Below are 27782 nucleotides of genomic sequence, written 5' to 3' on the forward strand. Positions count from 1 at the left end.
TAATATGTAATAATGTATTATCTTGGTCAGGGTGTTTTATGTCATGCTGTCTGAATCTGTAACGCCTGTTTGTGTTCTCCAGATGAATCACAGCTGGTGTAAGCTACCTGACGGGAGCTGATACAACAAACATCTGAACACACTGCACATTTGAGTCTTTTAATAAATAAATAAAACACATACTGTAAAACAATACCCAAAGGAAGTGATGCCTTTGCTTTTAGGTGATACACGTGTTGTACTTTGTCTTGAGGATCTGTGTGTGACTCTAAAGCTCATGTTGCATTTGAAACTTGAACACATTTTTGAACACCTGTTAGTGAGTTAGCAGAGGTTCAATATCTCCATCACTATTGTCAATTGCCTTGAGATTTGGCAGCCATTCAGTCAGGATGAATGATTACAAAAACTATATATTTTCACTTTTTATTTCAAATCAATTGCAGGTCCTGCAGGGCAAAATTCCACTTGTGCAACAATTGGATATAACACAAAATATAATCACTAAATCCCAGTCAGAGTAGCTGTTTATTGAGCTTAATGCTAATATAGTATACTAACAAGCTTTGATGATTAAAATTGTCAAATGTTATCATGCTAAAGTCAGTATTAAGTAAGTGTTGTGCTATACAGATAGTCCTTTATGTATTTATGTAGCAGAATACATACAGTAAGTAGGTTTTGTTAGCAACATTTTCAATTATACGCTAACAATGTTGGTTAGCATGCTTAATTTAGTATTAAGCTAAGATAAGAAAGATATTTTTTCATGGTACAAAATTTCGTTGCACAACCTTGTGTTATATAATTACAATAAATTATCCTTGTATCTTTGTGACACAGCTGTGGCTATAGAAAATGCTAATGCTAAGGTTCATTTCCAAACATAGGACAGATCCTTTTGTTGCCTCTGGCGCCCCCCTCAGTCCAAAGCTCACACGTCAGAGACTTAAATGCTGCATGTGAGTTTTCACTTGTGGGAAAAGCCTGAGTGCGTTTTGTGCGGTGACGATCTGAACAGTTTGTGTTGACAGACCTTTGACGTCAGCGATGTGTCGGCAGCACAGAGCGATGTTACAGGGCTCGTTCCTCTCCTGGGAGACAGGAAGAGACAGAAGGAGGTTTAGAAATGGAAATGTCTGAAGCTGAGAGACAGTGTGACAGAGTTTAGATCTTCTGAAACTCACGTGCTTGTCGAGCCCGAGAGCAGGAGAGTCCGTTTCCAGACAGATGTTCTCCAGAGGGATCTGCTTGATCAGTTTGTCTCTCTGTGGAGATGTTCACTTTTTATTATTATTATAATGGACTGATGTGACAGAAGTCAAGAAGATTCACTCTCATGTTGCTCGTCTTCATAGGCAAGGCAAGCTTCTTTATATAACACCTTTCAACACAAGGCAATTCAAAGTGCTTCATAGTGGAGATTTAAGTCTTATTTTTCTTAATTCTTTCTTACTAAAGTACATTAGGTTTCATTGCACAGAGTACAGGTACCAACACGACTACATGGAGATTATCATCTAATGAGAAGTGTAAAGATAATCAGTAATAACTCAAAACAATGAAATATAAAATCCAGGACTAGGAACGCTGTGTCTCGGAGCTTTGACCGTGTTTTTTGTTTTAACACTGTCGTCATACAATTAGTAAAAAATGCTTACAAAGGTATTTCTGTTGCACTTTTAATGGGATATATATAAGAGTATTTTGACCTGTGAAATATACACCTGGTCACACATACAGAGCACACAGCACACAGTGACATGTGTCCTCTGCTTTTAACCCATCCTAGCACCAGGAGTCTAGCACTAGGAGCAGTGGGCAGCTATTGTACAGCGCCCGGGGAGCAATGGGAGTGAGGGGGGGGGGGAAGGGGGGTGTCCGGTGCCTTGCTCAAGGGCACCACGGCAGGGCAGGAGGTGAACTGGGACCTCTCCAAGTAGCAGTCCACACTCCATATTTTAGGTCTGGTCGGGGACTTGAACCGGCGACCCTACGGCTCCCAGTCCAAGCCCCTACTGACTGAGCCACTGACGGACAAGTAAAGAAAGAATGTTATATCAATTTAAATTCCTATATGTTTCTGTTTTTCTCTCCTGGTGATTCCTTAAATACAAAGTGTGAATCCCCCCACCTGGTGGTTCCTGCAGACCGCGGGGGGGAAGGAGAAGAAGAAACCAGCCTTCACTCCCTCCAGAGCCACAGAGGGCTTCCCTGCAAAGTTATGAAGCAGCGCTCGACTGATACCTGACGGGGAAATCAGAAAGAAGTGTCATTACATGTTAACTTTAAATATTAAAATTAAAGCAAACACTCACCTTGTTCTCTCATCGTCTCTATGGTGACTTTAGCAGCAGATCGTGAGTGGACGTTCCTGTGAAGAAAACAGGAAACAAGGAGACTGATTTGACCATCACTTTAATGCTGTCTCTTACCTTTACGCATACAGTTATTGATCACATTTACATTCTATGTATATGTATTTGTATGCTGGTTTTATCCGGCTCACACAGGCAGCTGCAGCTCCTTGGCGACGCTCAGCTGTTTGATGAAGACGCTCATCTGATCCTCTCTGTCCTGAGGAGAGGGAGCACACCACGGAGTGAAGTCTAAACCAATCTGGAAACAAACAAATAAAACAAAATGACTGATTATATTCCAGCAGACATTATGAAACCACCAGAGACTCTGCAGGGACAATTGTTTGTTTTAAAACGATATGATTGCTGTCAGGCACAGAAAAGTTACTTCATGAGGCGCGTTCACACCGCAGTACTTTTCCCACTTTAGTTCCGATATAGTTCCGAAAATGTTCGTTCACACCAAAAAAATCCGGAACTAAAATGAGTTCATGAGAACCTTTTTACCCCCTTTTCCGTCCCTGCTAGAGAGCAGGGACTTTCGTGGGAGAAAAAGGTTCCTATTTCTGATTGGCTGGGCGGATTGCAAACCACGCTCCGTAAAACTCCAAAAAGGTTTTGTGAAGCCGCCATTTTATTATCCTCGCATTAGCATCATTAGCATTATTAGCATTAGCATTAGCCCAGCGCAGAAACGCAGAGAGACTAACTTATGGCAACACAAAATAAAACATGGGAGCGGTGGAGATGAGGAGGTGTCGGCGTTCTGGCGATTTACTCGGAAGGCTTCAGTAGAAGCTGCTGGGAGTCCCAGCAGCTTCTACTGAAGCCAGTCCCCAACTCCGGGGACTTCCGGCCGGGGACTCCGGGTGGCAGTATACCCCGTGAAGTTGTTTGCGGCCTGCCAGTAAACCCAAAGCAGAAGAAGAAGAAGTGACGTCAGCGGCTTCATTTGCCTAATCCTTCCCCAGGGAACTTATTCCGGTGTGAACGCGATCTGTACTTAGTTCATGAGAACTAAAGAGTTCTGATGAACCATTAGCCGCGTTCACACCGGAGTACTTTTCACCGTACTTTTCGCGTTTAGTTCCGTTAGTACCCCTTATGTCGCGTTCACACCAAAAATCGTACTTAATCTCGGGAACTTTTAACCCCATTTTTAGAGCCCGCTGAGAGATCGTACTTTCCTGTGGGTGAAAAGTGCCCCAGTGCTGATTGGCTGGGCGAATTGCAAACCACGCCCCGTACAACTGTGAAAATGTTTTGTAGAGCCGCCATTGTTTTTCCTCGCTACAAAACCCCAGCGCACCGACGGAGTTGTTTTTGAAAGCAGTTATGGCAAGCATCAAGAAATGATGAGGAGGTGTCGGCGCTTCTGGAGATCTACGCCGAGGACGCGACCCAGGGAATGCTACTGAAGCCAGTTCAGTAGCTTTCACTCGACCTGGGAATCGTGCACAGCCCCACGGCACACCGTCTAAAAATAAAGAAACTCAGGCAGGACTACAAACGGCGGATTCAGTGGCCAACGATGACGACCACGACGAAGGTAAAATCAACTACATGCACTGGGGTTTTAATCTGCACAATAATGGTCTCAGATGTACTTTTATTTGCTCAGTAGATCAAGCTAGCCATGCTAGGCTGAATAGGCTAACACCGGCCCCGAGCTAGCTACATCTAGCTAGCTAGATATTCTCGGCCGCTATGAAAACGTTTTGACTTGTAAATAACTGTGCAGTGTTTCTGTAATTTGCTTCACTAACTCATGGCACTAATCGTCTGTTTCAGGCGAGGATGGACAACTCTCGGGATTGGAAACAAGCGAGCTTTGCATTCTAGATCACAGCGCTAGCTCGTCCCCCTTACCAGCAACCAAACGCAAAGGTACACACACTGTAACTTTGTCTTGAAAGAACGTTATGCATCGAACTGATGTTCACAATCATGTTTATTTCCTTCTTGGTACAATTATGAAACAGCGTGAAAACGTATTCGCCAAGACCGGCATTTACAAATGTTCGCGCCTTTTTACTCTCTCACAAACATTGTAAACATCCGGGCTAGAGGTCACATGACTTCCGGTACGAAAACTTGCCTCAACAACATTAAACAAAGTTCAAGCATACATGAAGCACAATCCTCCGTGTTTGAACCTTTTAAATCGCTGCATAGCCGATTTATTTGGACTGGATTATCCCAGAGAGGCCAAACATTCTTTATAACACAGTTTCAGATTTGTGAAACCTTAATTCTATTTGTGAAAATACAAAAAAGGGAGATTTCAGTGCTTTTTTTACATGTAGACCACATTAGACCAGGTCCTGATCTAAAACCACTATAGCTAGACTCATCAAATCTGGACTGGATTATCCCAGAGGGTCTAAACATTCTTTATAACACAGTTTCAGATTTGTGAAACCTTAATTCTATTTGTGAAAATACAAAAAACACATTCCTAGTATGTTGTAAAACTACATGGCGACTAAACAGATCTTGTATCCTGCTTATCTTCCCCTCTTAGGAAAGCGGACACGGGATGCGAATTTCTTTGACACCGTCCAGGCGTTGGAGGTCCGGCGTGCTGTAGTGAAAGAGTCGATGCACGGAGATCAGATGGTGCTGTTCACCAAGGCCCAGGAAACGGAGGACAAGATGCTCACCAGTTCATTTTATATTATTGTTATTACTGTTATTATATTATTGATACAACTGACACTTTATTTTATATTGATAATGTTAATTTACATGTACAACTTCTATTTTATTTACATTAAAAATGTGAACTTCTATTTACTGTTAAACAGATCCTGTAGCTTGCTTATTTCTCCTGACACTTTATCTTTAGTGACCCGTGTAGCATCCTATACATCACATGTAAGTGATTATTCTGATACCATCATGTTTCATCTGTTATAAACTGGCAAAGCTTTATTTGTCATTTATTTATCATCAATGCTGCAACCTTGTGGAGGAATGGCAGGGGCACATACACAAATATGATAATTTATATAATTTAAAATATTATTTGACCTAAAACTAAATGTTTTTATGATTGTCCTCTGAGGAGGACATGGGGATTTGCAAACCTTTAATTCCCCCCCCCCATTTTACACAACACAAAATGGAGTCCACTATGGGCCGAAACTAACATGTAGTTTTCCATAGTGTTTATGGCAGACGGATGCAGTGGGTCTCAGGAAGATATATAATAAATAATAACGGTGGGTTTGCTGCTGAGCCTATTTACTGTGCATACAACACACCTGGCACAGTTTATTGTTATTATATTGCCACACTGTACACTATTGTAATGTTGCCTGTCTTGACTGGAAAATAAAAGAGAAACAAGCACTGTACAAAAGATCAGCTTTATTGTCAAAATGTTTACAATGTACAATTTAGACGCTGTTCAGATGCCTCATAAAGCTGGGTCGCCGGTAAGGCAGTCCATTCGTCCCTGTACTCATTACTTTCACAAAGGTTATGTAATATGCAACATGCTGCCACCTGGATTTTGATCTTGTCCATCTTGCAGTCGTTTCTTTTCATCAAGCACCGCCACCTGCCCTTCAGTCTGCCAAAAGCGTTCTCCACCACCACTCGTGCTCGGCTTGTTTTGTTATTGTACGCAAGTTGCTCAGGATGCATTAACTCAGTTACAAAGCTGTATAACATGAGCACAAACAGCACAACTTCAGTCGACTCCATCTCCATCATATCTGAGGTCGGAAGGTAAACAACAGACGCCTAATGTACAGCGAGTGGGTGGGCGTCGCAGTATACGCGGGAAGTTTTTCTTCTTCTTCTTCTCTTGTTTTGCAGCGGATTGCAAACAACTTTAAGGTGCATACCGCCACCTACTGTACTCGCCGTGAAGTGGTTTGTGGCCTGCCAGTAAAGCCTAAGCAGAAGAAGAAGAAGTGACGTCAGCGGCTCATTTGCGTAATCTTCCCTCAGGGAAAAGTGTGAACGCGATCGGTACTAAGTGCCCTGGGGTTAAAAGCGCCGGGGCTCTTAGTGCCGGAACTAAGTACTGGAAAGTACTTGGTGTGAACGCGGCTTTTGTGGGAAAAGTACTGTGGTGTGAAAGCACCCATTATCCTGAAATGTGGATGAAAAAAGTTCAAGAACATGTTTGGTCTTTTTAAACTTACACTTTTAATGAAGTGTATGTCAAATGCATGTCTTTAAAGGCTTCTTAATGCTCCCATGATAAACTGTGAACATTTTGAAATGTGCCAAACTTTACACAAAGACTTTTCAATGCATAGACATGGTAAAGATGTTAACGTCGAAGTCAGATCAGATTAGTCTTGCTGATGAGAACAGCCACAGCTAAGTCAATTTTCTTTTTTAGGCAGCCAGAAATCAAGAATGTTCCTCTGAGGACCATAAAATCTGTCAAGTCTCAAACACTTAATGTTCTGACGGATGCCATGTATCATCCTCCCCTGTAGAAATGATCATTCCCTGAACCCGTGCAGGTGAAAACGCCAGAGGTAAAGAATGATTACAGACTCAAAGATCAAATCAAATGTGTTGAGTGCAGCGACCCACGATAGAGTTGTGGAAACATCAGTCAGACTGTTGATTCCGCCGTGTGGAGCCGGAGATCTGCTCAGAACAACACACACATTCCTCACGACCGCAGAGTGAAGGGTGTGTGTGTGTGTGTGTGTGTGTGTGTGTGTGTGTGTGTGTGTGTGTGTGTGTGTAGTCTACCTCTCCAATAGCCACGAGGCGTTCTCTGTGTTTCGGCAGGGCAGCATCAAGATCCTGTAAAAAACAAAACAAATGTGAGTATTTATCATAAATGTAACAACCTACCTTCAGAGAGGCACATTTCTGTCACTTGCACCATTGTCTTGCACTAATTTATCTTGTCTTGCACTATCCTTACCGCTCTTTAGTATATTGTATGTTGCATTGTTGGAGAAGCCCGGGACTTGAGACTTTCATTGCCAAAACTTAGCTGTAGCTATTGTGCATATGACCTTAAACTTTATTTAGCTTAGTTTAGATTAGTTTGTGGGAACTCTAATCTGCAGCATTTATGGACCGTCTTAACATTTCATCCTCATTCTCGATGATGGAAATCATCACGAGGACTTTGTTCAAATAAAAACGCAGCTTTTTGCAGCAGGAATCACAACGACATCAGGGTGCATGGATCACATTTTAAGGATTGTAAGAGACCTGCCCTTTAGAGTTAATCCTGGCTCAGCTGACTGACTTCAACACCGTATCAAGAAATTGGAAGGGATAACTTGTCAGTGATTATTATTCAAGAGAGAGGATGAAACTCTGAAGAGGAACAACTCACCATTTAAACTTCATTAGAGCCTGTGCTTTATGTTGTAAAATGGAGCTCCTCTAAAGGAAAAGTTGCATACATTTTTGTACTTTTAATAATAAAAATAAACACCCCTCCATCTCCTCCAGAGGCTTCAGAGTCCCCCCCCCCCCCCCTCCTCTCCTGTTTCCCTCTAACAGGACTCCACTGTGCCGGTGAGATACAGTTACTCTCAGAATAAATAAAAGTTGAATGATTTAAAAAATGGACGAGGAGCAGTCTGTTTTCCTACCTGAGGATTCACGCTGCGCTGCCCGCCCTCCTGCAGGGGGTGGAGCCCGAAACATGGAGCCACCAGATCTGGATAACTGTGGGAAGAATTAAGAAGTAACACCCTGAATAATACATATGAAGCTACACCGCTGAGCAGCTGCACGGTGCAACGTAAACACTCTCATTATTTCCAGCTATGAACACAGAGAGCGAGAACATTTAGTTCTGCACTCACTGTCTGTTGTTTCTGGATTTTCTTTAGTATTTATTTTGGGCGAAATATATACATTTGCACATCTCGATCTGAACATTTCAGTTACTGCAGTTAACGCTGAGTTGATGGACAAAGCATGTTAGCTAGTAAAATAGAAAATGGATGCAGGTATGTGGTTGCAGCTATTGCAAAATAATGTTTTTACTTTACACACATATTCCACAGGTAGAACATTTGAATCATTTTAATTTGTCTCATTTTTTGGCGCCATTTGAAAATGCCTTTTATATTTGATTCATCATTGCACAGGACTGGACTTTTTATAAGCTCCTTGTTGTTTTTAAACCATGTAATCTGATTAAATCTATTAATTGCATTTCTGCCCCCTGATTTTAATTCATTTGTGTTATTAAGTTATTTTTTACACAATAAAATGTTCATATAAAACAAAATAAATCATGCCAAAGTTGTTGTTTTTTTGTTTAAAACTAATGTGTTTCTCCTACTGAACCAGCCACTACACAATATGTTATGAGACAGACACTTTGTAAGTGCTAGTACTGAAAACATAACTCTGAAGACACACTGACCGGTCCTGAAGCTGCAGAACTCGGTCAAACTCTCCGACTTCTTCTGTCACTGCAACCAGAGTCTTTACCCCGGCCTGCACACACACAGATTGAATCATACAAGGCAGCTTGATTTGTGATATATTGCTAGTCTCTTGAGTCTCTCACCGACCTCTTTAGTCCTCTGGATCACATCCTCCAGATCCTGCAAAGACGGAAAAAAAGATGGCACAGTGGTAAGAGAAAAATAAGTAAATGAGAAAATGAACAATTTAACAAAAAACTGTTACAAACAACTGCAGTGTGAATGTAAATGATAACATTGTGGTATATAGAGGGGGGAGTACAAGTAGAAGTACTCAGATCTTGTACTTGAGTAAAAGTAGAAGTACTCAGATCTTGTACTTGAGTAAAAGTAGAAGTATTCAGATGTTGTACTTGAGTAAAAGTGGAAGTACTCAGATCTTGAACTAGAGTAAAAGTAGAAGTACTCAGGTCTTGTACTTGAGTAAAAGTACCAGAGTGTTCCAAGTACCAGAGTGTAGGAATACTCTGTTTCAGTAAAGGTTCTGCATTCAAAATGTTCCTCAAGTAAAAGTAGAAAAGTATTATCATCTAAATATAGTGAAAGTAGCGACAGTAAAAGTAGTCATTGTGCAGATTGGTCCATTTCAGAATAATATATATGATATGTTTTATAATGATTGATCATTAAAGTGTTCTCAAAGCTGGTAAAGGTGCAGCTAGTTTGAATGACTTTGTATACTGCAGGGTAGCTTGTGGATTTACTCCAGGTGGAACTAAAGTCTGATTTAACACTTGATTATATTTCACATCATTCATCCAGATCTGTAAAGTAACTAAAGGTATTCAATACATTTAGTGGAGTAAAAGTACACCATTTACCTCTGAATTGTAGTGGAGTAGAAGTACAGAGTAGTATAAAATGGAAATACTCAAGTAAAGTACAAGTACCTCAAAATTGTACTTAACTTAAGTACTTAGTTACTTCCCACCTCTGGTTGCACACATACAGCTTTTATGATTAAACATCAATATTTGTAATGCAAATACACGCTATACTTTCATGTAGTCTACAGAGGATGCAATGAGGACCAAATACTTATAAAAACAAGCTAGGTTTTCTGGTTGTTTAGTCAACTTAATGCTTACCTTTTCAAACTCACGGGCTGAAATATGACAATGGCAGTCAACAAAACCATACTCCATTGACAAATTCTAAAATAATAAGAGTTGCAAGTTCAAATCACACACTAAAAACAGCGATAAATGTCCATGTTGTCGTTGTATTAGCTAACAGCCAGGTGGAACTATTGTGCGATTGTAGACGTGTGTTTCCGGGTACGACGTACGCAGTCGCAACCCGGAAGTTACACGGTCTTTTGAAAAATGTAAACAAAGTTGGCGGTAAAGATGGAGCCGGTAGAGAGAGAAGACACAACTGAGGAGTTCAGGGTGAAAGTAACGTCGAAAAAACAAGTAACCCAGCAGATTAACGAATATAAGAAGATCTTACAAACGGCTCTTAACGGACAGACGGGCGTTGCCGAGGAAACGAAGACAAGTTTACTGCACGAGCTGCTGGCGGTTAGTCTGTTTACATCTAAAACTGTTGGTGTTTACTTATACTGAACAAAGAACATCAAGATACACAGAGGAGGGAGAAGTACTCAGGTCGTACTTAGTACAAGTAGAAGTACTCAGGTCTGTACTTAGTAAAAGTAGAAGTACTCAGATCTTGTACTTTAGTAAAAGTAGAAGTACTCAGATCTTGTACTTGAGTAAAAGTAGAAGTACTCAGGTCTTGTATTTGAGTAAAAGTAGAAGCACTCAGATCTTGTACTTGAGTAAACGTAGAAGTACCAGAGTGTTAGAGCCACAATGAAGTCAAAGTTATTATTTAGATTCATAATTTGATAAATGAATTAATGATGGAAAATGATTTATATTGCCATGGTGAATATATTTTTGATGAAATGATTGTTTATTTTAAATCGTAAAGAGAGGGAGCGGAACAGTTTTTCGACCGCAAATTGTAAACAGAAATTAGTGTTGCAAATTGGACTGCAAAGTATAGTTTATATAAGAAAGTATATCGCAGAAATATTGATTTAGATTTGTTATTTTGAGACTATTTAAGTCAATACTTTTTTGTTAATAAATTACATTTTTTGACTGAAAACTTTCGGCTGCTTATTGCTTTGGATTGCGTGTTGTCAACCCCGCTCTATAGTGGCATCAAAGGAAACCTTGGATGCCACTACACAGAGTGTAGGAATACTCTGTTACAGTAAAAGTCCTGCATTCAAAATGTTCCTCAAGTAAAAGTAGAAAAGTATTATCATCAAAATATAGTGAAAGTAGTGACAGTAAAAGTAGTCATTGTGCAGATTGGTCCATTTCAGAATAATATATATGATATGTTTTATAATGATTGATCATGAAAGTGTTCTCAAAGCTGGTAAAGGTGCAGCTAGTTTGAATGACTTTGTATACTGCAGGGTAGCTTGTGAATTTACTCCAGGTGGAACTAAAGTCTGATTTAACACTTGATTATATTTCACATCATTCATCCACATCTGTAAAGTAACTAAAGGTATTAAATACATGTAGTGAAGTAGAAGTACACTTTGTACCTCTGAATTGTAGTGCAGTAGAAGTACAAAGTAAAGTAAGTTTTTGCTCTGAGTGATAGTAAACTGAATATAATTGTTATGAACGGACCAATCAAGACAACTTCAGACTATTGGTATTTCTCATCATTTTTGACATTTATAGACAAATGATTAACCAAGGAAATGATTAGATTAATCAATAATAATAAGAATACTTTGTTGCTGTCCTAAACAGCCCTAGAAAACATTATCTAGGATACATTTGATAAAGCATCACAGCTGTAATATGGACTCTTTGTTTGATCTGTGCAGAACTTGGAGGCGGCGGTCCAGCAGAACGTGTTGGTGAACGGACAGCCATGGGAGGAGGCTCCTGATGTAGAAGGTGATTCTCTACGATGACATCACTCTAAAGTCTCCAGCCTTCAGCAGTGCACAGTGTTCATGTTGCTTAAATTAAAGTAGTATTTATTACATTACATGTTAGATGCTTTTATCCAAAGCGACTTACATACTCAATACTGTGGACAAACCCCACAGGAGCAATTTGGGGTGAAGTGTCTCAGGGACACAACGACATTCTGACTGCAGTGGGACTCGAACTTGCTATCCTCTGATTCGAAGATCAGCGCACTAACCCACTGCGCCACACGCCTCCCTTTTAAACAACAGTTGTCTGTGTCTCACTCTCTGCAGAGGAGGAGCCTTTGGATCTGGAGAGCCTGCTGGACGACACCATCGTAGAAACCACCAGGAGGCGCCGTGCGTACCCCAAACAGATCCTGCCTCACGTGATCCACATGCTCAGAGCTGAACGCAAACTCATGGTGGGTCTCACTCAGAGGAGGGAAGTAGTGGAGTACAAATACTTTGTTACTGTACTTAAGTACATTTTTCTGGTATAAGTACTCCACGACTTATTTTTCTGACGGCGTTTTACTTTTACTTCTTACATTTTGAACACAAATACCTGTACTTTCTACTTCTTACATTTTGAACTCAAATACCTGTACTTTCTACTTCTTACATTTTGAACACAAATACCTGTACTTTCTACTTCTTACATTTTGAACACAAATACCTGTACTTTCTACTTCTTACATGTTGAACACAAATACCTGTACTTTCTACTTCTTACATGTTGAACCCAAATACCTGTACTTTCTACTTCTTACATTTTGAACACAAATACCTGTACTTTCTACTTCTCACATGTTGAACACAAATACCTGTACTTTCTACTTCTTACATGTTGAACACAAATACCTGTACTTTCTACTTCTCACATTTTCCAAACAGGCTGGTTCCTTTAGTTTGAATGTGTGTTTGGTGGCGTGATCATTATTATTTATAGTCATTGCGTGCCTATTGATTTGAACACGATCCGTGTATCCATCATTTCCTGGTCTTCTCTAAAGAAGAGGGACCAATGAAAACGTTGTCATGTTGCCGTTGTTCAGCATGGAAACATTCATTAGCTAACAATGACATTATTGTTCTATTAATATAAAGGGAGGTCAGGTACTCTTTAAAACAGCTGCTAGTTATGGGTACTTTTTACTGAAGTACATTTCAAAGCCCTCTTTACTTTTACTTGAGTAAAGAAGTTTAGTCAGTACTTCTACTTTCACCAGAGTATTTTTAAACACGAGTATCTGTACTTCTACTTGAGTAAAGGATGTGTGTACTTTTGCAAATCTGTGTTTACAGAACGTTAACAGACACTGGACGACAGTCAAAACATACACTGGGATTAAACAAGAGATATCCATCATTTCACAGATTAATGCTCAGTCTGACACGTGTGTGTGTGTGTGTGTGTGTGTGTGTGTGTGTGTGTGTGTGTGTGTGTGTGTGTGTGTGTGTGTGTGTGTGTGTGTGTGTGTGTGTGTGTGTGTGTGTGTGTGTGTGTGTGTGTGTGTGTGTGTGTGTGTGTGTGTGTGTGTGTGGGTGTGTGTGTGTGTGTGTGTGTGTGTGTGTGTGTGTGTGTGTGTGTGTGTGTGTGTGTGTGTGTGTGTGTGTGTGTGTGTGTGTGTGTGTGTGTGTGTGTGTGTGTGTGTGTGTGTGTGTGTGTGTGTGTGTGTGTGTGTGTGTGTGTGTGTGTGTGTGTGTGTGTGTGTGTGTGTGTGTGTGTGTGTGTGTGTGTGTGTGTGTGTGTGTGTGTGTGTGTGTGTGTGTGTGTGTGTGATGGAGCATCCAGAGCTTCCACTTTTCTAACACACTGTGTGTTGTTTGTGTTTCAGAAACTGTATGAGCACGCAGTCAAACCTCAAGAGCCCTTCAAAGATCCCGAACAAGGTTGTTATCTTTACTCACTTTTACTTACACACACATTTTAATTTGACTGTTGTCTAACCCTCTGAAAAAGATACTTTTACACTTCAATATCTGAGGGTTTGCCTGAACCCTGCACCTTATATCCAATGCTTCTAAATCTGCTCAAGCTTAAAAAAAGATATTCGTTATGTGAAGTCTTTGAAAGCTCATTGCACTTTGTGGTTGGATGCAAACTGCATTTCGTTGTGTGCGATGAGCATAAAGTTGAATTTGAATCAGCTGGAAAACGTTCTAACGGTGATGTCTTTGTTTTGTCATCATCATCTAACCCACCTACAAGTGTGTATTGGAAGTATTTCCGTCTCATTAAAGCGAGCAAGTCGTTGTGCACACACTGCTCTGGTGTCCTGTACATTTCTTCCTGTCTGATACTCAGAAGTGTTACTTCTCCTAAAGCTGGACATTTGAAAGTGTCTCACCCCCCTCTTCGTCTTAAACCGAAACGCCCACACGCATCAGAAAGCTAAATGCTTTTTGTTCTCGTAGACTACAGAACCAAGAGTGGGAATACCGAGAAGCAACGAGTTATTAATACATCATACATACAAAGGTTTTAAAGAACGGTAAAAGGCGTCCTTATCCGTTACTGTCTTGCAGTTGGCTTTAATCTAACTCTAAATCTGATGTGTCTTTTCTTTATTATAGCCGTAGCCTTAATATGATTAAAATGTATATTAATTGCAATTTATTTTCAATTTATTTCATTAATAGTTAACGGCACATTACACCAAACTCAATTTATGTATATGTATATATGTGTGTAGGCATCATCAACTTAATATGTAATATTTCCCTCACCATACATGTTCCATATTGTGATATCAATAAAGCAGAATATCCTACATGTTTGTATGTTTACATTTCTTAATATCCCAATTAATTAATCATCAGGCGTTGAGACTCATTTACTCATCATGCGTACTCAAACATAACTAAATATTTTAATTTGTATGTTTTATAAAGGAACAACTCACATAGTGGAATGATCCACTTTGAGTTTACCTGCTGCTGTGTTTGTGTCTCCAGAGACCATCATGAGGGATCTGTCAGCAGCAGCTCCTGTGGTGGTGACACAGGCCATCCAGGTCATCAAGGTAACACACACACACACACACACACATACATACACATACATACACACACACACACACACACACACACACACACACACACACTCACACACACACACACACACTCACACACACACACTCACACACACTCACACACACACACACTCACACACACACACACTCACACACACACACTCAGACACACTCACACATATACACACACACACACACTCACACTCACACACACCTGAACACACACACACCTGAACACACACACACATACATACACATACACCTGAACACTCACACTCACACACATACACACACACACACACACACACACACACACACACACACACCTGCACACACTTTTGGCTCCAAACCGACACATGAACAAGTGGATTTAGCAACAGCTCTGTAGATGTTTTATTGACACATGATTGTACTTGTGTCCCTCAGTCCATCCACACTCTGCAGAAACAGGCTGAAGGTCTCTGTGAGATCCTCAACACAAAGACGAGCGCCGTCACGCTGGAGATCCACAGAGAAGTATTCGGGGTCAACGACCAATCAGACGCAGCCTCGAGGAGCCGGCAGCCAATCAAACGAGCCATAGAGGAATCGGCGGCTGCAGGATGCTACGTGGCGCTCAGTAAGAGACACTCAGCGGAGAAACACACAGAATGACCCCCTGACCCCGACACAAGGACTCGTGTTTCTGAACATTTTGAGCGTTCTTCCAAGTGTCTCGTCAGATGTTATATTGCCCTCACTGGTCCATCCTATCATTTATAATACTGCTTTAGCAAAGACTTGTTTTCCCTTTTTGTTTTTTACATAAACCAGTGTATCACTTATTAGTCGTAAATGCCATATTAACGTTTAGAAACTATGTTAATTCTCTCTGGTTTAGAAGGAGTCTTCATTTTAACGAGCATCTGAATTTGTGAAACAATAAAGTGAAAGTCTTTAGGACGGTAAGTGACAATAGCTCCTGTAAACATTGAATAGAAAACAGTTACAGACACTTTCTCCCACTTTCAAATGTAACTTCTACGTCCTTTAAATCTATTGTTGGTTCATATGTTTAAGTTAAGAACATTGACTGCTATTATAAAGTGGATTTTTAACAATGTTTATACTTCATGATTGATTGTTCTCCCATGGGTTTACAAGACACCAGAAATATAGTTGTAGTAGAACATTCTTTCATGTTCAAAAGTTACTATGTGAGCTATTTCCGTCAGTGGCTCAGTCAGTAGGGGCTTGGACCGGGAGCTGTAGGGTCGCCGGTTCAAGTCCCCGACCAGACCTAAAATATGGAGTGTGGACTGCTACTTGGAGAGGTCCCAGTTCACCTCCTGGGCCCTGCCGAGGTGCCCTTGAGCAAGGCACCGGACATCCCCCTTCCCCCCCCCACTCCCATTGCTCCCCGGGCGCTGTACAATAGCTGCCCACTGCTCCTAGTACTAGACTCCTGGTGCTAGGATGGGTTAAAAGCAGAGAACACATGTCACTGTGTGCTGTGTGCTCTGCATGTGAGACCATTACAGAGGGGTTCATCCCGCCCTATTCTATTCTATTCTATTTTACAGTTTGGTCTTCAACAGAAATATTCAGCCTTTTCTGAAACTGTGCAAAAAAGATGTGGATGTATTTCCCAAAAACAGTACATCCGAGTGAGGACATTAACCCTTAGATGCCCTTTGAGTGCCTGGACCCTACTCTCTTCCATAAGTGGGTCAAAAAGGACCCGTATTAGAATAATGTGTTTTTATGTCATTTTGGTTAAGAAAAATTACTTGTATAATATTTAGTATTATATTTTGGTTCACACTAGAAATATTTTATATTTAATTTTTCACTATTTATAATTTTAGAAACTTTTTTACATTTTGAAAAAAAACGTTTTGAACATATCGATGCAAAGATCTCCGCTATTCTGAGACCCTCACAGTATTCCAGTCCCTTTTCAAAACTCATCTCTTCTCCTCTTGTCTACTCATAGCCCACCCCCCATCAATCCATGCCGGTTGATCAAGTTTGATAGTCCTATACCCCCCACCCTAACCTTCCCTTATATTGTAAAGCGACTGTGAGTCCTTGAAAAGCCCTATTCAAATATAATGTATTATTATTATTATACTGACAGGTATCAGATCTTGCTGTGTAAAGTAATCTTCCTGAGAGGTGTCACTTGTGATGTAGTCTGTGTGGTCTACAGTGAATGTATTCCTGACAGCAACAGGTGATAAGAATCAAAGGTTCCCATAGGATCACATAGAAAATGCATGCGGGTCATTTTTGACCCACTTATGGAAGCTTGGGGTAGAAATACAAAAACTACAATTTCTTAAAATGTGAATGTCATGATATCCAAAACATGTTTTTTGAGGAATAGCTGGAATATGAAATGATAAAAAAATGTAATTACAAAGATACTTCAAGAAAACCACCTCACCGGGTCAAAAAAGACCCACTTATGCATAAGGGTTAAACCAATAGTGAACTCACTGAAGTCACTTGCATGTCGTTTTTCTTCCTACAGAATGAGTTTTGTTTACACCACACAACAACCATCTTTCTGTATACATGAGAAACCTGTTGCTCCTTTATCGCCTTGAATATCACAAATCATCATGTTCTGGTAAACAAATTGCAAGTCAAATAAAACACGGATAGTCCCCGTTTTAAAGGACAAGGCTTGCTTTATTCATCTCTGTTATTCTTTTGTCAACATTTGTCTTAAAATACTTCTGAACTCGCCAGTTCTGGTTCCTCCTGAAGATGTCACTCAAACAGGAGGAAGTACACCATTTTTGGGGACTATTTTTAGCTGTGTATTAACATACATTTTGGTGTTTGAGTGTGTGTCAACAGGATGGGGTGTGTGTGTGTGTGTGTGTGTGTGTGTGTGTGTGTGTGTGTGTGTGTGTGTGTGTGTGTGTGTGTGTGTGTGTGTGTGTGTGTGTAGCCGTGTGGTTAAACGTTGACCGGGTGGCCCCTGAGTCATGTGACTTATATGAACTTCCCTCGCTGCTTCTTCTAAAACGGCATCGAAATTGAAAAGTGAAAGGAAGGAAAGCTGAAGTGAAACTGAAGCTGGAGGGTTCGATCCTCTCCGGACGCCGTGCCTTGTCCACACATGGCACCTTTAATTCTCTGACAGAGGGGAGATCCTCCTGCTGGGTTTTTTATTATTTAAATGCATCTTTTAAAATCTCTGCGATGTCAGACTCCTCCTGCAAGTCTCCTGAGAAGAAAAGCCAGAGTAACGTCAGTGAAGGATGTGAGGTAAGAGCTCTCTGTGCTGATTACGCTTTTTATTCATCGTGCAATCTGCTTCTTAACCCAAAGAGAAGTCAAGGTCAAAGCAGCATCTTCTAGTTAAAGGCTTTTAGATACATTTGGATATTAAAAATGATGAATGATGATCAATCAGTGACGGCTTATCTGTATATTTTTGCTGCAAAATGGAAATCTGGTTTCAATAAAGCCCACAAAACATTTAAAACTATATTAGACTACAAGAATGTGACAATCCTTATTGAATGAATGAGTATTGTTTATGGTGTGTGTGTGTGTGTGTGTGTGTGTGTGTGTGTGTGTGTGTGTGTGTGTGTGTGTGTGTGTGTGTGTGAGGTCACTTAATATTTCATCTGCTCAAGACAATGGCAATAAATCACTAAACGTGCTGCATGGCAGGACTGAGTAATATATCTAAAATCAATACATTTAGACGATACATGGTTACTCATATACGCACTACAGATGTGTAATATCATGACTGCGTGTGTGTGTGTGTGTGTGTGTGTGTGTGTGTGTGTGTGTGTGTGTGTGTGTGGCAGGGTTCAGAGGATGAAGGCAGGACGATGAAGAAGAGAGAGAAGAACAGAGTTGCAGCGCAGAAGAGCCGAAAGAGACAAACTCAGAGAGCCGACCTCCTGCATGAGGTGTGTGTGTGTGTGTGTGTGTGTGTGTGTGTGTGTGTGTGTGTGTGTGTGTGTGTGTGTGTGTGTGTGTGTGTGTGTGTGTGTAAGTGTGTGTGTGTGTGTGTGTGTGTGTGTAAGTGTGTGTGTGTGTGTGTGTGTGTGTGTGTGTGTGTGTGTGTGGGTGTGTGTGTGTGTAAGTGTGTGTGTGTGTGTGTGTGTGTGTGTGTGTGTGTAAGTGTGTGTGTGTGTGTGTGTGTGTGTGTGTGTGTGTGTGTGTGTGTGTGTGTGTGTGTGTGTGTGTGTGTGTGTGTAAGTGTGTGTGTGTGTGTAAGTGTGTGTGTGTGTGTGTGTGTGTGTGTGTGTGTGTGTGTGTGTGTGTGTGTGTGTGTGTGTGTGTGTGTGTGTGTGTGTGTGTGTGTGTGTGTGTGTGTGTGTGTGCACCTTTCCTTCCACCTTTGTGCAGACCTTAGCAGACTTAAAGTGTCTCTTCTCAGTTCCTCACTGCTTCAAATGTTTGTTTTAATGTAAAGGTTTGGAGGGAACAGGGATCCTCTGCAGACCATTCACACAAACCTAAAGAACACACTAGAGGAGGGGAGAGGGAGAACCCCTCTCCTCTCCTCTCCTCTCCCCTCCTCTCCTCTCCTCTCCTCTCCTCTCCTCTCCTCTCCTCTCCTCTTAATGCCCACGGGGTCCTTCCTCTTGCCGATCCCTCGTGTGCTGCCATTCTTCCATGAGCTCTAAAATACCCTTTCCCTTAGATTTAGAAAATTAGATGATGTTGTTTTAATTTCCTCACAGTCTGTTTTGATAATCAGTCAACGCTCTTTAGTGGAGATCAGCTCCAGGTCAGGTGTGTGTGTGTGACTCTGCACCTTTGTTCATAAAACTGTTATTTGAGAGTAGGTGGGGCCTTTTTTTGATGATTATCCCGCCTCTCCGCCCCATACAGAGGACTTCAGGATGTACCCTTTAAAATAAATGGTAAACTGTTATCGTTGTCAAGAGGTTTAGTAATAGTATTGTGATGCATGACGTGCAGGAGCTTCCCTGTAAGGCACACGTGTCCAACTCAAGGCCCGGGGGCCAAATCAGGCCCTTGGTGGATTTAATTTCGGCCCGCCGGATAATTTCTAATTACTATTAGATCTGGCCCTCCGGTATATTGCACCTTCACTCCATCCTGAGGGTTTCCTCCGCTCAGAGCCTGACCCCAAACATTGATGAACTTGCACCCAAGATGAGATGCCAAGTATCTGGCTTGAGCTAGCATCACAGAGCAGCACACTGAGTTTACATGGATGTTTCCTTCTGCACTTTTTCTCTCACGACAACAGGGCATGTTTGGTTTGTTCTTTGAGGGAAATAGTTTTGTTGAAGCTGTTGTTGGCCTGTGGGAAAATGTAATCATAAGAAATGACTCTGGAGAAGCTGCAGATAGAGACATAAGAAATGAATGCAACTGATTATTTAATGTTTAATGTTGTTTTTATAGGCAATCATTTAAGCTTTGTTAGTTCCAGGTTTAATATGTGCAATAAGTTCATTTCAATACGTTCTGCAATAAACATTGAACCAGTCCGGCCCTCGACTAGTACCCATTTTTTTATTTTGGCCCACTGTGTATTTGAGTTTGACCCCCCTGCTGTAAGGTGACGATAACAGGCTGGGGAATGCAATCATTTGAGTGCATGTTTTACAAGTATCTCCTCTTTAGGAAGCACAAACTTAAAGTGATCACATTTCCTTTTAAACTCTTAACTTTCTCATTCTGCCTCTTCTCTCCTCTTCCTTCAGACCTGTGAGCTGTTGGAGCAGAGAAACAGGAAGCTGAGGAGAGAGGTATGACAAATATATGCATTTATTTAAGAAAGCATCTGTTTGTGTCATTATTATACTTTTTCAAAAGTCATTTTGGACCTTTGATTCACCTGGAATTGATTTATATATCTGTGTTTCTGCAAAAAAAATCCTCAGGTGGATTCTCTGTCTGAGGAGCAGCGCCATCTTTCCGAAACTCTCTGTGCCCACGAGCCTCTATGTCCCATGATGCATTGCTCCTTATCCTCGTCCAGCCTGCAGACAGACACCATGACAGCCTGCAGGACTTTCTGAGCAGAGATCACCTGCTGAAGGTTCAGGAGAAGACTAGGAGCATTAAGAGAATACAAACAAATATTTAAAGTGGACCTATCATGCTATAGTTGAATAATATAGTGTAGGACCATACCTATATAAGGCATATTTATACTTTTTTTTTTTCAAAATACCAAACAGATCATGCATTTTAGCCATGCCTCATTTCGCTCAATTTGACATTTTTTAGCTCTGTTTTTGCAAGGGCTGATTCAGTGAGAACAGCTCCACCTACAGGCCTGGCATATGTACTACAGCGTCTCCAGCGCTTTCGAACGGCAATGGCCGTGGCTGTCTCCTCCTGATTGGTGGATTTGGCCCAATAGCCGTAGCGCCACCGTCCTGACGTCAGGACAGTGTTCAAATCTGGATCAGTTTTTATCAGATCCGTTGCAGCCCCTTTTTTAGAGATTTGGGTATGGAGGAAAATAGAGAGGGTTGTGTTTTCTGACACTTGGTGAGTTCCCTGGAACACCGGGGACACATATTCATGTAGAAAAGACCTACAAAAGTGCATTTTGCATGATAGGTCCCCTTTAAAATGTATCCTGAAAAGATGAGATGGAAATGTATTGATCCCCGAGGGGAAATTCAGGTGTTTATAGCAGCAACAGGGTCAGAGTTAAAAACAGGATTCACACAAGGTAAAAATACAGATAGAATAGAATACAAATTAAGATAATAATACAACAAACTGTGGTTATGAAACTGGATATGTATGTTACAACGTGCATGATGAAGCAGCAAACAAAGACAAAATATGGATATTTTATGATTGATAATTCAGAAATAGTGCAGGCTGCTCTGCTTCTTCTGTGGGTTTTAATAAGGACCCAGGGTGTAATTCAGAAAAACACCCATAGAGGGCGCTGTTCTCCATGTCTAAAGACAGAGAGGGGGCTTTACAGGTGTAAAGAGGAGCAGGAGCGCCCTCTGGTGGAGAATCCTGTATTACATGAGATTATATATCAGTAAGTAATTATAGGTACTGATTTTGCTCATTTGTGGAAAAACACAACTTTAAATGGTTGATCCAAATCCGTTATTCAGCTCATTTATAGTAGTTTTTCAAATGTATGAATCTATATGAGTCTTTATTTAAATAAATATTCAAAACAGCATGTGTTGTCGTTTTTGATTTCCTGCAAAACATCAAATTGTAAGAGTGTCCAACTATTAGTGTTGAAGATGTGAAGGACTTATTCATATTAATACCTGCAGGCTTTAGTTCATAAATTGATTCTTTACATGACAGAATGATATTTAATTTACTAAAATGTATGTCGTAAGGTACATTCAATTAGATGTAATTGTAATATAGTTTTAATGTGTTTTGAATAATTTTTAACGTGTAGAAAAACAGAAATATTACACATTACAGAAGGAAAATTAAAGCATATATCGTCATTTTTTTTGCTTGAATATGACATTTTAAAATGGCATGTTTGCAAAAAAACCTGTGATTCATAAAGTCAGCATTATGGGAACTGATGTATGGAAACTGCAAGAAACCTCACTTGTGTCATGAGTTTCCTTGGTGACTGTGGCCATGTTTGGGCACGTGCACGAGACATATTCTGGGATGTGACCTCGTGTTGAGTTAATGTTGGAGTCACAGAGGATCATAAGTCTCACCTGCATCAGAGCTCAGAGTGAGGTTACGTTAGACGACACTTACAGAAAGTTATGCTTCCCTAATTTGACCACAAAGTCGCAAATAATGAAGGGAAGTCCTCGATGCGTCAGTGTGGGAGGAACGCTGCAGAAAAAATCCTTTGTAACTTAAAGTGGACCTATCGTGCTATATTTGAATAATATAGTGTAGGACCATACCTATATAAGGCATATTTATACTTTTATTTTTCAAAATACCAAACAGATCATGCATTTTAGCCATGCCTCATTTTGCTCAATTTGACATTTTTTAGCTCTGTTTTTGCAAGGGCTGATTCAGTGAGAACAGCACCACCTACAGGCCTGGCATATGTACTACAGCGTCTCCAGCGCTTTCGAACGGCAATGGCCGTGGCTGTCTCCTCCTGATTGGTGGAGTTGGCCCAATAGCCGTAGCGCCACCGTCCTGACGTCAGGACAGTGTTCAAATCTGGATCAGTTTTTATCAGATCCGTTGCAGCCCCTTTTTTAGAGATTTGGGTATGGAGGAAAATAGAGAGGGTTGTGTTTTCTGACACTTGGTGAGTTCCCTGGAACACCGGGGACACATATTCATGTATAAAAGACGTACAAAAGTGCATTTTGCATGATAGGTCCCCTTTAAATATGTGATCAATAAAGCAGAATAATACTTAAAATAAAAAATGCTGTTAGGAGACAGTTTGGCCCTTTCTCATTTCTCTAATTTCCCCTCCTTGACTCCTTGACTCCTCGGTCCTCCGGTAGTGACCCGGAAATGGATTTCAGCGCGCCATGTTGAAGGACATCTCATTTCTCTAAATGCACATCGAGGACCGAGGACCGAGGATCGAGGAGGCTCTCTGGAGGAGCTATAATCGAGGATACACTGATGGGTCCTCCTCGACTCCTCTGCTCGCATCTCCTGTGGGCGGGACTAAGACACGAGGATAGGAGTCGAGGAGGGGAATTAGAGAAATGAGAAAGGCCCTTGGTCTTTAGATGGAGACACACCTGCTGCAGGGAAAGCAAATAAATACATTATATATAATAATAATAATAATAATAATAATAATACATAATTGCTTCTGATTTGATTCAGGGAAATTGTACAGCACAACATGTCTCTTTAATTATGATAATCTTTGAACAAATAAGTAGAATAATTGTAAATTAAAGTGGCAGGGAAACAGTAAAAGTGCAGCCAGCAAAGACAGCATCAAAAAATAATAGAAATGCTAATTGTGCTGAATTTTAGAGTAGAACTATTACAGGATGCTCTCCTTCTGAAGTTAGCAAAGGAAGATATTTGGGGATAACATCTTGTGGCTCTCATGTCCTAACATTACTTTAGAGTCACAGAGCTAATAGATACATGTCTGGGGATGAGGAATCAAAACTCTGCGGAAACATGGTGGGAATTCTTTCCAGAAATTTTGGATTTATGTCTTCCCCTCTCACTCTCGACATACTGCATTTACTGACCATAGAACACCAGCATGCAAACATTTGATTTATTCTTTAGCTTTTCTTTTGCCCAGATATTTCTTTTGCAGGTTGCCTCTTACAGCCTGTACAGTATGCACTCGTTTTATTGTCATGTTAGGTAAATAGTTTTTTTTAAGTTTCTCAATGACGCCACAGGAAGCCAGATTTGAGCTCATCTCCAGTACATGCATTTTCTTTTCTTTTCCAGGAGGATGTTTCTTAAAAAGCCTTTTAGCTACTTTCCAGGGTGTGTTTGTTTATTTGTCTCCTTGGTGAACACCAGCTGGGTGGGGCTTGTCAAACCGGATATACACTACTGGTAAAAATGTCAAAAGAAAACTTAAAAACATGACTAAAATGCACAGCGGAGTTGGGCTTGTCTGCTTTTCTTTGACTTCACAAACAGAAACTGTCCTTGCGGGTTTAACTCCACCCACCTGGGGCTCAAAGCTGATTAAAACAAGCGCTCAGTGTTTGTTTTCGGTCTCGTTTCACAACCCAGAAACTGAAGTCACTCTGAAACTGACCTCAGATCAGTTTCACAAAGTGAGTTCCGGAATCAGCCGGCGTCGTAACAACACTGGTCTGGTGTCCTAGCAACCGGGGGAAAATAGTACCTCAACAGGAAGTAACTGGGACAGAGCGCTTCTCAGAAATAACAGCACGCCTGCACACACACACAACAAACAAACACACACAGTTATGACACACATATTTGTTTACTTAATATTGATTGATGACCAAGATCTATCTCTGACGAAGTGATTTGAGTGTCAAATCATATCAATACAAACATAAATCATGCATTCGTTGCAAGTACTCAGATCTTGTACTTGAGTAAAAGTACTCAGATCGTGTACTTGACTAAAAGTAGAAGTACTCAGATCTAGTACTTGAGTAAAAGTAGAAGTACTCAGATCGTGTACTTGACTAAAAGTAGAAGTACTCAGATCTTGTACTTGAGTAAAAGTAGAAGTACTCAGGTCTTGTACTTGAGTAAAAGTAGAAGTACTCAGAACTTGTACTTGAGTAAAAGTAGAAGTACTCAGATCTGGTACTTGAGTAAAAGTAGAAGTACTCAGATCTTGTACTTGAGTAAAAGTAGAAGTACTCAGATCTTGTACTTGAGTAAAAGTAGAAGTACTCAGATCTTGTACTTGAGTAAAAGTAGAAGTACTCAGACCTTGTACTTGAGTAAAAGTAGAAGTACTCAGATCGTGTACTTGACTAAAAGTAGAAGTACTCAGATCTTGTACTTGAGTAAAAGTAGAAGTACTCAGGTCTTGTACTTGAGTAAAAGTAGAAGTACTCAGAACTTGTACTTGAGTAAAAGTAGAAGTACTCAGATCTGGTACTTGAGTAAAAGTAGAAGTACTCAGATCTTGTACTTGAGTAAAAGTAGAAGTACTCAGATCTTGTACTTGAGTAAAAGTAGAAGTACTCAGATCTTGTACTTGAGTAAAAGTAGAAGTACTCAGACCTTGTACTTGAGTAAAAGTAGAAGTACCAGAGTGTAGGAATACTCTGTTTCAGTAAAAGTCCTGCATTCAAAATGTTCCTCAAGTAAAAGTAGAAAAGTATTCTCATCAAAATATAGTGAAAGTAGTGACAGTAAAGTAGTCATTGTGCAGATTGGTCCATTTCAGAATAATATATATGATATGTTTTATAATGATTGATCATTAAAGTGTTCTCAAAGCTGGTAAAGGTGCAGCTAGTTTGAATGACTTTGTATACTGCAGGGTAGCTTGTGAATTTACTCCAGGTGGAACTAAAGTCTGATTTAACACTTGATTATATTTCACATCATTCATCCACATCTGTGAAATAACTAAAGGTATTAAATACATGTAGTGGAGGTTTTACAAAACCCGCTGTGTAAATAAGTGAAAATGTCTTGATAATATCTCCATTATTTATGACCAGAGCAGTGACTCATGGCCAATATCAGTATTTTAGCGGTGAACGATGAATAATCTAAACTTCTCACACACACTTTCACACACACTTTCAATTTCTTCATCCTCTGAACCCTGACACACACACACACACACACACACACACACACACACACACACACACACACACACACACACACACACACACACACACACACACACACACACACACACACACACACACACACACACACACACACACACACACACACACACACACACACACACACACACACTTCTGGTGAACTGTGGTGTGATTCTTGGTTATTTCTCTGGAAGATGAATACGCCTGAATACATTTCATCGGGATAGGGATATACTTCCAACGAAATTATCACAAATGCTGAGGAATGTTTATCTCATCCGGCACTCATGTCCCACTCTGTTATATTTTAAGATAAATTCCCAAAGATTGCCTTCGTGAAACTTGAAATAACATTCTTGGAAAGTCATACAGACACTGCAAAAAGTTCCTTACTGCAAGACTTTGGACATGTTTCTCCTAATAGTCAAGAACAGCTTCTCAATTCTTTGATTTTCAGCTTTTGGTCACTAAGAGAAACGTCCTCCATCAGATTGAAGCTTTCCCAGAACGCGTTTCATGTATAAATTGAGACATCGAGATGTTTCTGATGTCATTTTCTTCTGTTTTAAGCAGCTTGACGCCTGTATTTTCCTCCAAACCCAAACCGATGTATTACTCATGTGAAATCTTCCCTCTGCTTGTAAAATGTTTAACGTCAATCCTTTTGAAATATCATGGGTGTAGTCGGCCCACACATTTATCGGAAATATTTCACTGCCTTTCCCTTCTTTGTGGAAACATCCTCTGAACTGCCATCCTAGAAAAAAGTTGTCTTGTTTCTTCAGACTTTTAGGAGTTTATAAAGTCCAGCAGAGTTGTTTTAAAGAGGCCCTATTATACTTCTTAGGATTTTCCCTTTACAGCAGGGGTGTCAAACTCAAATACACAAAAAAATGGGTACTAGTCGAGGGCCGGACTGGTTCAATGTTTATTGCAAAACTTATTGAAATGAACTTATTGCACATATTAAACCTGGAACTAACAAAGCTTAAATGATTGCCTATAAAAACAACATTAAACATTAAATAATCAGTTGCATTCATTTCTTATGGCTCTATCTGCAGAGTCATTTCTTATGATTACATTTCTCCACAGGCCAACAACAGCTTCAAAAAAACTATTTCCCTCAAAGAACAAACCAAACATGTCCTGTTGTCGTGAGAGAAAAAGTGTAGAAGGAAACATCCATTAAACTCAGTGTGCTGCTCTGTGATGCTAGTTCAGATACTTGGCATCTCATCTCGGGTGCAAGTTCATCAATGTTTGGGGTCAGGCTCTGAGCTGAGGAGACCCTCAGGATGGAGTGAAGGTGAGCGTGCAATATACCGGCGGGCCAGATCTAATAGTAATTAGAAATTATCCTGCGGGCCGAAATTAAATCCACCACGGGCCTGATTTGGCCCCCGGGCCTTGAGTTGGACACGTGTGCTGTAGTGTGTTCTATAGGTTTTAGTGCATGTAAATGGTCCGCAAAGGCTAAAATCCCTGTGTTATTGACGTACCCCAGAGCTCCAGCAGTGAAGAAGTCGAGGAGGATGTTGTTGAGGTTCAGAGTGAAGGTGAACACCACCATGCCCAGAAACGACAGGAAGTAGAGACACCATAAACAGAGCAGAATATGTCCTCTTTAATTCCATCAGGTGTCAGGGAATACCTTGATTTCACACTAATGTAACAATTAGGCATTTAAGAAAGTGTTTACTGTGCATCTCCATGAATTGAACCAGCTCTATAGGCTACGCATTTATCATATTAACCTTGATTTTGAGTTTTAAAACCTCTTGCATCTTATTTTT

At 40.5% G+C, this 27782-nt stretch overlaps 4 protein-coding genes across 7 annotated transcripts in view; 3 read left to right on the forward strand and 1 right to left on the reverse strand.

Annotated features, from left to right (window-relative positions):
- The window catches only part of LOC117496482 (spermatogenesis-associated protein 45-like), a 5840-nt gene extending 5645 nt beyond the window's left edge, over positions 1-195 (forward strand). For all 3 annotated transcript variants that reach the window (XM_034148157.1, XM_034148156.1, XM_034148158.1), the window contains exon 4: positions 83-195. In XM_034148157.1, the coding sequence (XP_034004048.1) occupies positions 83-102 (20 nt within the window). In that variant the 3' untranslated portion in view covers positions 103-195. The remainder of the gene's footprint in view (positions 1-82) is intronic.
- On the reverse strand, positions 147-10028 carry tatdn3 (TatD DNase domain containing 3). Of its 2 annotated transcripts, none has more exons than XM_034148154.1 (10): positions 9886-10028; positions 8885-8917; positions 8734-8807; positions 7949-8024; positions 7086-7139; positions 2510-2577; positions 2319-2374; positions 2135-2247; positions 1188-1268; positions 147-1094 (listed from the first exon to the last, which is right to left on the reverse strand). In XM_034148154.1, exons 1-10 carry the CDS (start codon positions 9940-9942, stop codon positions 942-944), a joined length of 765 nt encoding a protein of 254 aa, XP_034004045.1. In that variant the 5' UTR covers positions 9943-10028; the 3' UTR covers positions 147-941. The 2 variants fall into 2 exon arrangements, with proteins under 2 accessions (XP_034004045.1, XP_034004044.1); XM_034148153.1 differs by having other exon boundaries at positions 2510-2619.
- A 22-nt stretch (positions 10029-10050) lies between these two features.
- On the forward strand, positions 10051-15892 carry nsl1 (NSL1 component of MIS12 kinetochore complex). The gene is made up of 6 exons (XM_034148155.1): positions 10051-10320; positions 11661-11733; positions 12045-12175; positions 13592-13646; positions 14712-14779; positions 15215-15892. Exons 1-6 carry the CDS (start codon positions 10147-10149, stop codon positions 15440-15442), a joined length of 729 nt encoding a protein of 242 aa, XP_034004046.1. The 5' UTR covers positions 10051-10146; the 3' UTR covers positions 15443-15892.
- A 1996-nt stretch (positions 15893-17888) lies between these two features.
- Positions 17889-20922, forward strand: LOC117496484 (basic leucine zipper transcriptional factor ATF-like 3). The gene is made up of 3 exons (XM_034148161.1): positions 17889-18049; positions 20485-20529; positions 20665-20922. Exons 1-3 carry the CDS (start codon positions 17984-17986, stop codon positions 20800-20802), a joined length of 249 nt encoding a protein of 82 aa, XP_034004052.1. The 5' UTR covers positions 17889-17983; the 3' UTR covers positions 20803-20922.
- Positions 20923-27782: the final 6860 nt, after the last annotated feature.

This window comes from Trematomus bernacchii, unplaced genomic scaffold, assembly GCF_902827165.1.
Source record: "Trematomus bernacchii unplaced genomic scaffold, fTreBer1.1, whole genome shotgun sequence".
NCBI lineage: Eukaryota > Metazoa > Chordata > Actinopteri > Perciformes > Nototheniidae > Trematomus > Trematomus bernacchii.

Excerpts from the sequence above, each read along its gene's own strand:
- LOC117496484 (XM_034148161.1), top strand. The coding sequence starts at position 17,984 with ATGTCAGACTCCTCCTGCAAGTCTCCTGAGAAGAAAAGCCAGAGTAAC. Across the intron at positions 18,050-20,484 it reads ACGTCAGTGAAGGATGTGAG|ACCTGTGAGCTGTTGGAGCA; the intron begins GTAAGAGCTCTC and ends CTCTTCCTTCAG. Across the intron at positions 20,530-20,664 it reads ACAGGAAGCTGAGGAGAGAG|GTGGATTCTCTGTCTGAGGA; the intron begins GTATGACAAATA and ends AAAAATCCTCAG.
- tatdn3 (XM_034148153.1), bottom strand. The coding sequence starts at position 9,942 with ATGGAGTATGGTTTTGTTGACTGCCATTGTCATATTTCAGCCCGTGAG. Across the intron at positions 8,025-8,733 it reads GTTCTGCAGCTTCAGGACCG|TTATCCAGATCTGGTGGCTC; the intron begins GTCAGTGTGTCT and ends TTCTTCCCACAG. Across the intron at positions 2,248-2,318 it reads AGAGACGATGAGAGAACAAG|GTATCAGTCGAGCGCTGCTT; the intron begins GTGAGTGTTTGC and ends TTTCCCCGTCAG.
- nsl1 (XM_034148155.1), top strand. The coding sequence starts at position 10,147 with ATGGAGCCGGTAGAGAGAGAAGACACAACTGAGGAGTTCAGGGTGAAA. Across the intron at positions 12,176-13,591 it reads GAGCTGAACGCAAACTCATG|AAACTGTATGAGCACGCAGT; the intron begins GTGGGTCTCACT and ends TTTGTGTTTCAG. Across the intron at positions 13,647-14,711 it reads CTTCAAAGATCCCGAACAAG|AGACCATCATGAGGGATCTG; the intron begins GTTGTTATCTTT and ends TTGTGTCTCCAG.